Source organism: Cariama cristata, unplaced genomic scaffold (assembly GCF_000690535.1).
Source record: "Cariama cristata isolate BGI_N322 unplaced genomic scaffold, ASM69053v1 scaffold32899, whole genome shotgun sequence".
Taxonomy (NCBI): Eukaryota; Metazoa; Chordata; class Aves; order Cariamiformes; family Cariamidae; genus Cariama; species Cariama cristata.
In genome coordinates, this window is record NW_009635810.1 from 8,214 (window position 1) to 19,485 (window position 11,272).

At 37.6% G+C, this 11,272-nt stretch overlaps 1 protein-coding gene across 1 annotated transcript in view; it reads right to left on the reverse strand.

The window, feature by feature from the left end:
- Window positions 1-5,582: 5,582 nt before the first annotated feature.
- Window positions 5,583-11,272, reverse strand: part of GARNL3 (GTPase activating Rap/RanGAP domain-like 3) — a 40,187-nt gene continuing 34,497 nt past the window's right edge. The window contains exons 23-28 of the mRNA XM_009707682.1: window positions 9,675-9,782; window positions 9,142-9,260; window positions 8,572-8,707; window positions 7,242-7,451; window positions 6,821-6,932; window positions 5,583-6,095 (exon numbers count right to left, since the gene is read on the reverse strand). Coding sequence (XP_009705984.1) covers window positions 5,939-6,095; window positions 6,821-6,932; window positions 7,242-7,451; window positions 8,572-8,707; window positions 9,142-9,260; window positions 9,675-9,782 — 842 coding nt within the window. The 3' untranslated portion in view covers window positions 5,583-5,938. The remainder of the gene's footprint in view (window positions 6,096-6,820; window positions 6,933-7,241; window positions 7,452-8,571; window positions 8,708-9,141; window positions 9,261-9,674; window positions 9,783-11,272) is intronic.

Below are 11,272 nucleotides of genomic sequence, written 5' to 3' on the forward strand. Positions count from 1 at the left end.
AGGAATATACTTTTAGCCAGAAAAGGAGAAAAACTATCTTTTGTAGTGTTAATTTAAAGGGTAAAGATCTCCAACTGGAGCAGGTCTCTGAAAGTCTAAAAGATGCCTGGATTATAGTTATGCTTAAAACACAAACACCAATCTCACAGGTATAGCACTTAAATGAATGACAGCTCTGAAACAAAACTTCTACAGTACTCAAATGGAAACAGTAATCCAGAGCGTACTACCGCCTGTCTTTTTAATTTGTCTGATGAACCAAATTTGGAAAAGCCATTAGTTCTGCGTGTGAGAAAGAAAGAAATGAGGTCAAATTTACTGTTTATTACATATGAAGGAATAAATCATCTGTTACTCCTTCACACAGGGGATAAATGGCACTTAAACCAGTTCCAGCTGTGATAAGACTGTTTCTATTTGGATGTCGCATCTAAACCACAAACCATACGCACTATCACTTGACATTAAAAACAATGTTAATACATCAGGATTTAAGACAAGTGGTAGAGTTTTTGATCACAAATGTAGCAACAGTGTTAACAATATGCAATTAGTAAATTACAAAGCAGTCCGCTAACAAAGACATAGTTAAAACTGACATTCCAAGTTGGTAACACTTTTGCCTAAACTGTTAGAGACATTTTCCATTCAAACAGATAAATACCAACTAGAGCTATAAATAAATATGCAGAAAATAGTATCTTAAATTTTCTCTTCAAATCATGTGCTAATATGATTTCCATTAGCAAAGAGGAGTCAGTCACTTGCAGGTCAGCAACAAAGTGAAGCAGCTAGGCAGTGTGAGGCTGGTGAAGTTGCTGTGCTCAACTAGTAAGAGTAAAAATACTTTCTAACCTGCATGCAAGTACAGATGTTTGCTGCATACTGTCATAGGAGCTTTCCCATATTGTTAATATTAGGTTCTCAGGGTATAATTTATTCCTCCACAAAATCAGACTAAGGCTATCTGAGAAAATACTGCTTTAACAGTATTACCAAGCACTGTGCATATGAACAATGACATCAAATTGTTAATAATGACAATAGTACATTACTCATTTTCATACACAGAAGGCAAAAAAAATTCTGAAATACCTTATCACTTGCAGATGGGATTTCCCCTCGCACACCCCCTGCCCTGCTTTGTAAGATCACATTACTTTAGATTCCTATATATGCTTAGGACTTTAATTCCCTTAAAACTTGTGGTAGAAATTACAAATATATACACATATGTATGTATTATACATACATTGTGTATATATTAAAAACCAAATCCAAACCCAAAGGATTGCGTATCTCAAATGCAAACTAAGCCAACAGCTCTGGGAAAGCTGCTCCATCTGCAAGCACAAGTTACAGATCCACACCTTTAGGAAAACATGCATAAGCTTGAATCTATGCCTTGGTCAAACAGCTGCAGAACAGCAGAAAATAAGTGTCAGGAGCAACAACCTTGACCATATGTAACTGGTTATGTAATAGCGCTACACTTCATATGGGTGCTACCTGTCCCTTGCCCAATTAAAAGCTGTTTAAATATTTGTTCAGTTGACTAGCCTATACTTGAAAAAAAAATATTTTTTTAAAAAAATCTGAATCTACCAATCAATTACAAATGCTTGCATATATATAGAAATACTCACATGCAGGCAGACAGCAAACCTGCTATTCATTCCGGGTGCCACTTGCATCCTGTATGTTGCAAAAACAAAAACAACAAAAAAACCAAACTACCCCAAAACCTAGCCCCCACAAACCCCAAGAAACTAAATTATCAAACAAACACTCCAGCCCCAAACCTGGAAAGGACTGTAATCAGTACAGGCCCTACTTGTTCCTTGCAAACCAGGAAATAGAAGGTAGCCATACATCCATTCAACCTATAGTCCAGATCTCTTACTACCATGAATAGCACTTAGCCCTTTCAAATTGCATGTGGGACTTCATTTCTCCTTAGAAGGAAATGTTTTCTTACTTTCAAACATTTATAAAATTTATGTGTACTGCACTGCCACTAGAAGAAAGAGCTGGACAAAAATGATGGTTAGTCTGCAACAGTTCCCAAAGCACAAGCTCTACAGACCTTGGGAAGGGCTCATCAAAGCGCCAGCCTTAACACTTGCATATTATGCGTGTGAAAAAATTAACTTGGCTCATGTGTCTTGGGCCTCTTGAGTCCTAGTCACGCTTCAAAGCTGTGGTGATAGTTTATATGCATGCTGTAATGCAAGTGCAGGACAAAGGTGATGAGTAGCTGAAAATGAGATCCAAAATGCAACAACATGGCACTGAACAACTTAGCTTGATAGCAAATGTTCAACTTAGTAACAATTCCTCCTTCAAAGAAATAATTTCTTCCATCCATATGTAGCAATATTTTTCAGTATTCCTCTCTGTTAGAGTAACACCCATCTTACATAGCTGTAGATGCAAAGATTATCTTTTCTCTCATCCATGGGATGGTCAGCCAACACCAAGCATGCAGGCCAAAGGCAGCTTTAACATAAGATGTGAAGGTAGGAAGGATTATGCTTAGGATGGATATGGCTACAATTTGTGACGAAGACTACTTTCTAAATTTTAATGAGTAGATGCATGCACATGCTGGAAAAGCAGGAAGAAAACAACATGGCTTTAAGGCCAGAGAGAACAATATAGCTGTCCATCCCAGTAGCCTTTCAACAAGCCTTGTCATCTGACACTGGTCTGAAGTAGGAGAGGTTGCATAGATGTACAAAAACCATGCCCTATATAAATGATGCGCAAGAGCTTCTGTATCAATATTACCAGTTGGCTTTTGTTTTTATTTTAGCAGTCTGAATGGTATGGATTTAAGACAATATTTTCAGAGAAACAATGGCTAGAAGCTAGTTCAGAGGATGCCAACTCATCACACTAAGAGGCATATAACTCATGGCAGTCTGATGACACTGTTAGGAGCCCACAGAAACCACATCCTTCTACAAGTGGGTATTTGTCCAGTTGTGCCAGCAGTTTCACAGTTATTGTGTGGTATTCTGTCTTTTGATACAGTAAATGTGAAAGGCTCCCACATAATTTGGTTCTTATGGCTTGTGTCAAACAAAATTGGAAAATTATTACCATGTTCTCTGCCTTCTACCTGTACTCTGGGCTGCTCTTGTACAGTAAGTAGCAAACTACATATACATGACCTCAAAAAGCCTCAGCTACCATCTCTAGGTGTCATATAAAGCAAACCAGTGTTGCCTGATCCCTCCCAACTTCTTTTGCTGGGTCTAATATTATCCCTACATCCCTGCAAGGCATGCTGATTAATTACAGAAGCAAAAAACCTCAAGAAGTGGCAGCCTTGTTAAGGCACTTACTGCATACATTAGGAATGAAGACAGGTAATTTTTTTCCAAGGTTCAGATCCTTCCTGTCCTATAACAGTAATAGTCTGTTAGGTCAGGTAGTTTCCATTGTGACCTGCATAACAGCCTGCACCTGACCCATTAAGTCAAGCTATAGCATAGAATTCAGGGGGGAGGTGGTTGCTGGGCTTCAATGCTGTGATTACAGGCAGACCTTAAAAGCTTCTCACACACACACTCTTGCTTTATGGCAATACTTCACAGCCATTGCGGTGGTTCTGGTTAAAGAAAGTATCTCTTGCTTTATGGCCCCTCCTTCTATAACCATGTCTCACGACGCAAATGCCACATCTATATGCATCCTGACTACCAGCATAGCCAGCGGTCAAGCTTTCTGTCAAGCTTTCCTAATTCTTCTTGATCTCCTTAGTGTTCTATCTCTAAAGCTTGTCTTTCAGGGTACCTAAATATGTGTTTGTTCAAGTTCTTCAAAACAAGTTTTAAAATCTCCATATATTGCTCCAACTACTATCAAACTATGGTTTAGTCATGTTAAATCATACTAGAATAGCACAGGTGAACATTTGCAATATATTTAAAATCTGATATCCTAACAGTGCAAAGCAAAGTTTCCAGTTAAAATTGTATTTTAACTAAAGCCCCAGTTTTGCAACACACTTCAAAAGAGCAGAGTCTTCAAAAACACCCACATAACAGAAATTAAATACTATGTCAAGAAATCAGTTTATGGAAAAAGGTGGTCCTTTTGCTTTCTAAAAATATCGAAGTGCAAGCAGTGCTCCCTAAGCGGATTCAGTAAGTCCACAGAAGTGTTTACAACTTCTAGGAGAATAAGCACCATGTGATACTTTCAGATTGATTTTTTTTTTTTTTTTTTTTAAACCTTAGTTGCCCAGATAAATAGGACAGGGCACAAAATTAACACAATCTCTGGAAATAACATTCTCAAAAAGAATTACAAGCTCTTGCAAAGACTCTGAGCTGGCACTTCCTTTTAGATGCTTATTAAGGTTCACCCCACACATCTATGGCTGCAAAAATACTAAAATAATAGTAGCCACTGGTTAATACTGCTTCTGCTCCTAGATTAATTACTGTTGAAAATATTGCTCTTTCCTTGATCAGCCACTCCAGTTGAGAGTAAGAAATGATCCTTTCAGATAAGGCATTGTATATTTTCTTAGCTGGAGCAATTAAGCCATTATATACAATAAACTGGGCGAAAAAATACTTTGCAAAAACAGTTTTACATTCAGACAGACTGAAGCAAAAGGCACACATCTCCAGATGGTCATGCTTGGACAGAAAGTGAAATCGTAACACATAAACGGTATAAAATCAAGGATACAGAAGTATTTCTACATATAGAACAAGAAATACTTGCTAATAAAGCTAAAATCTTCATATATAAAAAGCCTGGAAGCATCACACTTTCATGAAAAACCTGAAACAAAAAACCCAAACAAAACAAAACGCTTTCAAAATACTGTTTAAAATTTATTTTTGGCATAGAGGAAAGGGTTAAAAAGTAATCAAGCTTTAAATATGCAACTCTGTCCTTTAACATAACAACAGATCTAAGATGACTGTTTCATCATAGAAAACTAGTTTCTTAGCAGTGAAATTTCAGTCTGGATCCAGTTAGAAAAATACGGTTACCTGGAATAATGACTTAAACTGTTGGTGCAAGAGCAGACAACAGCTAATGCTGATGCCTGCATAGGAATCTTTGCGTAGTTAAAAAGAAAATCAAGGGTTGGCTCTCCTGTCTACAGTGAGAAAATCTGTAGGTGCACTACAGTTAACAATTTTCCAGTAGTTGGAGAACAGTTTGTTTGTTTGGTTGGTTTTTTTCACTTCCAATTCCTAAGGAATATTTTGACAGTTTCTGTTTTCTATAAAAAGTCTCTCTGCTCAAGGATTCTTAATGCCAAAATAGTTTTTAAGTTTCTCTAGAAAATGTGCATGGACAGGCCGGAGCAAAGAGAGCAGCATCTTCATATCTTATCTCGTCTCTATAGCACATCCTTGATTCTTCAGTGAACATACCACAGCTGCATCATTTCAAGGACAGACTGCACTGTTTGGGAAGACCTTGCCTGCAAGCATTTGTTGTTTTGTTTGGTTTTTTTCAAGACTGAAAAACTAAAAGGAGTGATTTATGTTATAAAATTCCTCTTCCCACACAACATACACTGTTGTAAAACAATTCACGATTGTAACAACAGCAATTAACTTAGCTGAATGTCATTCAGGTACTTCAAATTATAAGAAGCTCAGAACAAGTAATACTTCTTCTTTACTTCAGTTTCAGCCTAAATCTCTCATTGATTACCTACTGTTAGAATGCCACAAAAAGTAATGGTTCATTAACTGAGAAAAGAAAACATACCTATGTCAAAGATACAAGCATCACCAAATCAGGCTGAGCTAGCCAGAACAACATGAGTTCTATAAAGATTAATCACCAATACTTCCAGCCACATTTTACCACCAGAAGCAGTGTTTGTGACATTCCCATAGAGCTCACAGAGTTGTAAGAAAATGTGAAGTAAGGAAGAAAGGTTTTAAGACTGTCTTCACTTCAAGTCAATGATGTCTTCATCATATAAAGAAATCAGCTGAAATGGATAGCTAGATGGTGAGCTCTCCTCCCTGTTTGCTAAAGTATCTGGATCTGAACTAGTGGAAAAGTGACGTCCTTCAGAATAGCTTTCAAAAGAGCTCGAGATTATCCTGCAAACAAGAAGACAAAAGTTACTAAAAAGATACAAAGATCAGGGCAAGTAGGATCAATGGCTATTTCTAGATTCAGTCAAGTTATCCTAAAGACAGAGATAGACCATTAAAACTGAGTTTCTCTTGTTTTTTCTCTACTGAAAGTCATCAAAAGGCAATGTTTACAAAGCCCCCTGCCCAAATAATTTCCAAATAGTGAAATAAATCAAATACGGTTTTAGATTGCAGCAGATTTTTTGTTTTGTTCATCTTAATCCACTGTATCTTGGCTGAATTCTGCCACTGCTCTACACAAACATAGGTTATGAAAACAGAAGAATGGCAGTGAGGTCAGGTAAGCAGAGCCAAACAGACAAATGCTATGGTGTGTCTTCACAAAATTTATTCTGGAAGTAGCAACAGAAGAGCACATGAAAACAGCAAGCAAGCCTGTACAGTGCAAATCTAGCAGTACAAATCCTAATGACAGGTTCAACTGCAGCAGGTCCCCACAAAATTCCATTTAGTCTTGCTTTGCTCATTAACATGTCTTTAGAAAAAAAGAGTATAATTGTGTCAGTACTTACAGTATTCAGATACTCTAACAAACACATTAGCATGACATTCACATTGGTATACAAAGGCCTTGGTGAGCCCCATGCCAACTGAGATAAGCATGAACAACCACTTCTGAAAACATTTACAGTCTAACTTCGGTTCTTTCCTAAAGCTAGTATATTTACCTGTCACTACTAGTTGATCTTACTGCTCCATGCTTGGGGTCTGACTGTCTTCGAGGAACTGTTTTTTGCTTCTGTGCACTTTCTGTCTTGGGTGTAGGCTCATCCAAGAGGCCTCAATAAAGGAATAAAATACTTAACTCTCAACAGAAAATAAAGCATCCATGAAAATTTTAAGGTATCTGTTGGTGGTTTCCATTATTAACTAAATAGTTTCTACCTGGCTTAGAATATGCTCGCTTTATATATGATCAGATGCTGGCTAGACTATTTGCAAATAATGTTTTCTCATTTTCATCTGTTTGTTTATACTACTTATTTATGAATACTGGTTGCATGTAACAAATCTGACTGTGATGATCCAAAGATTAGAAATTATATACTTGGCAATTAGAATGTACACTGAAGAACAAGGAGAGTTTACCCAGCAATTCTCTACGTGTTCTGCTTGCAATTTCTTTAATTTCCATGCGAGATAAGGATAGTGAGTGAGTAACTGGAAGAGAAGCAATGCCACTGGATGTTGTAGAAGTGATGACCTTGGGAGCCAAAGGTGACTTCAGAGGTCGTTCAATGCTTCGCCCAACCAGATTACTGAGAGGAATTTTGTACAGGTTTTTGCATGGAACTTCACCTGAAACACAGAAAGAAAAAAGAATGTTACACTTTCACAACAGAATCAGTTCTTAATACTTCCAAACTAAAAGTTACACGGAAAAGTTATACTCTTTGTGCTGGGTGCTTTTTAACCCAAATAACAAAGATCTTTCTTGCTCCAGAGATCTTTCAATATAAATAGGCTAGGAGGAGGAAGAAATACAACCATGTTGTGCAGACTTGCAATTTGACTTAGAGAGAAAAAGAAGATTGACTCTTGGCGATGTGATGAATCAACGGTGGAACAAAGAAGTAAATTTACATGTCCTGAGGCTGATATTTTGACTATTACACCATGACTTTGCAATCTGTGCAATATTCCCCATGTATTTTCATATGTTGCAAGCATATTGAAGCCTGGATCCCATATGGTTTAAATTATGGCTCCTCTTCTTAGGTGACATAAAATACCATGTGTTTTCCTAATTCCTGGGGAGAGGGCAGGGTGGAAACCTACCATCAAATAGCACTGCCTTTTAAAAAATGAAATTGTGATTCCTTTCTCTTTTCCCCTTCTGCCAACAGTGCAGCAGCAGATCTAAGTGAGGAAGATATACATACATCTTGCATTATCTAGTTGATGTTTCCCTTGTTTCTCCGTGTTCCTTGTTTCTCCTTGTTCTCCTACACACTGATTGTTCACAGATCATGTTACACTAAATTGACTGTGCAAACTCTTTCGAGGCTAGAACGTCTTCTTACATTCGGTTTGCAAAACAGCTTTAATCATCCAGAGGTAGTTTAGATGTTCTTAAATGAAACGAATGGTGTATGTGAAATCTCAACTTTTCCCATAATTTTACATCTCTTTTTGCATTATTAGTCTTGGCCATATCGCCAAAGATTCGTGAAGCTACTCATGCTAAATTCCTCTCCTCCTGCAGAAATGATTTCTTCAAAACAGTGCTATCATGCATTCAGAAGAGATACTATGGGGCAAAAGCTCAGCCAGATGCTTCATAAATGTGGATAAATAGAAAATCTCTATCTTCCAGACTCTCAGCTAGGAACCCAAAATCTTTTACCTGATCAATTTCATCTTACTAAAGATCAGCTGATCAGAGCTCGTTATTCAAGCTGCCTGGAAAACATGTTACCTTCTAGAGAAGAAAGAGGACATTCTGGCATTTCATAAGCTGTCAGTGTTTGAGCAGAACTCCTTGAACTCATTTCCTTAGAGTTGCTGTCAGATGATCCACTTACTGCAGCAGTAGCTTTAAAATAAATATCTGACTGAAATGACAAATAGTCATCATTAGTACAGCAAGACTTTCTTAACCATCTTCTGAGTAAGAGCTCAAATGTTTGTCCACTACGTTCTATTGCCACTATTACTGTATTGCTGCTAAGTCAACTATGGTTGGTCAGGGAAAGGTTATCCCAGTGTAAGCAGAGGGAACATCTGTGATATTGAAGATAGCATTTGCCCCATAAACAGTCAAATATCTCAGATCTGCATTTCTGTGAGCAATAAAGGACAGTGAGATCAATTCTGATTCTCTTCGTATTTGATATAAATTAACAGCACACAGATGAACAGTTATTACAGATCAGGTACCACATGTTTCAGTTTTGGTTTGTTTGGTTTTTGGCTGCAGCAACTTTTTATGTGAATTAGATCCCAGCATATCACAGAAAGTGTCAAACATAATTTTCCTGCGTCTTACCCTTGATGCTACGAGTTGAAGCTCAGGCACAACTGCTGTGTGGACCAAGTTCCCATTCACCACTAATCGGATCTCAATGGAATCAGTAGTGAAGGCAAGGATATAAGGGAAAGCACAGACTGCAATGAAACAAAAATTATTTGGCAAGGAAAAGTGGCTAATATAAATGTTTCTTGGATGCTCCATGAAAACTATTCTTGAGTATCTGACCTCTTCTGACATCTCACTTTCCTATGAAAATAGAAAGGGAGAAAGCCTGAAGAAAACTTCACTGTCCATGCCTGGCAAAACATAGACTAAATGGAAAATGAAAAACAGAAAAAAGAAAAAGGAAAAACAGTTCAGCAAAGGAAGAACTTGGCACCAAGGTTCCACTTTTTAAAATTATTATATGCAGAAACTTAGCTGAAGTGGCATCATGAATATAACATGCTTATTCCTAGCACACATACTGTAATTCCACCAAGAGTCAAGTGCAAGCCTAAACGGTAATGAAAAAAACAACCATGTAGTAAAAAGAGATATTTTCATACCAACAGCATAAGGAACTTGATTCCAGCTGAAGTGGAAGTCATAAGCTGATGGCTGGATCAGTGGAGAACCTCCATTGAAAGGATATACCTTTCTGTATTGGCAAACATCTGTAATGAAAAAGAAAAAAGAAGCATCCATCACCTTACGCTGCAAGTGACAAACACCAACTTTATAGGCAGATTTTGCAGAAATGTGGGCATTACATACATAACCACACATTTATGTAGAAGTCACTCTATATTTAAACAGATAAGGGAAATGTGCTTCCTCTGTGAACACAGCATTTGAAAGACCAAAATAAAAGACCTACATTTTAATAACTTGTCGTATTTCACAGAGTTAGTATTACTCTGTTTCAACAGTTATCCGTTCCTTACTTTGTCTATGGATAGAGGAATAGGCAAGAAAAATTCAGAAAGCAGCGTCAGCAGAACTTTACCTCTCTGCTCCTCAAGCAGTCATACATCAGCACAGTTTCTGTTCTTTGAAGACTGTTATACACAAGGGATATTACGGAGACCAAGATTTCATTAACCATACAAACTTGTGAACCTACTTCTTAGCTGCTCTAAGTCCACTGATTCTGTAATTAACAGTCATTAGTGTAAGTCAGACATGAATGTTGGCTTATACAGCTGCTTACTGGCAATGCAATACTGAATTTTTAATTTGATAGATCCAGATAATGGGGAACTTAAACTTCCACTACCAACAGATTTTTCTTTAAACACATGCACTGGTGCTGATCAAACATCCATTAAAGTTCAGGAGTTGAGATGTCATATCAGCAAACAATAAAAGCTTAACGACAAGATGCAATTGCAATCATCTTTTTTTCTTGACAAGTTCATACGAGTCTACTGGGGGCTCCAGGTAAACATCTATGACCTTCTAAAATATGTGCTGCTTCCAGCCCTTTTCTATTTTTTTAGGCAAAATTCTATTTTTCTCCCTGTAATTGATGTCCTTAGACTGACTCAAGGTTTATATCCAGAAATGTACTACAAGTCTTTTTCTAAATACAAACTTAGGACACTGCCAAATCCAGTGTTTTCATATGTGTTCTATGATGCTTTTTCAGAACTATAAAACTCTCTAAAGAACAAATGTAGGTTTCCCGGTGACGCTGTCCTAGAAATAGGAATTCAAGTAGCTGCAAGCCTGTGCAGCACCTTGATTGTAACTAAGATCAGCTAAGTTTGTTAGCATTGGCTCAGTGATGGGTCCATTAGAGGGGAACTGATTCCATGCAGAAATATAGGTGGGAATTCACTATGCTCTGTCAGATTGCTTTTTAGTTCTGAAGCAGTGCCAAGTGAACCAAAACGAGGTAGGATCTGGCAAGCTACCAGAACCAAGAAAGCCTCACAGAGTGTAGAAAGATACAGTTTAGAGACACTTAAAACTTGCTCCGTTGTACCGGTCTGATACCCAGTGCTAGAACATAGCTGTATTTCTCCTATCTCCATCAATGTTCATTTTGGAGAAGCAAATAGGACATGCCTTCTGCAACAGAGAAAGCTGTGCCTTGTCCTTCAGCATTGCCTCATAAAGGCTGCTTCATGCTGAGAGCTTCTATTTTCATGGGGATCGGAAG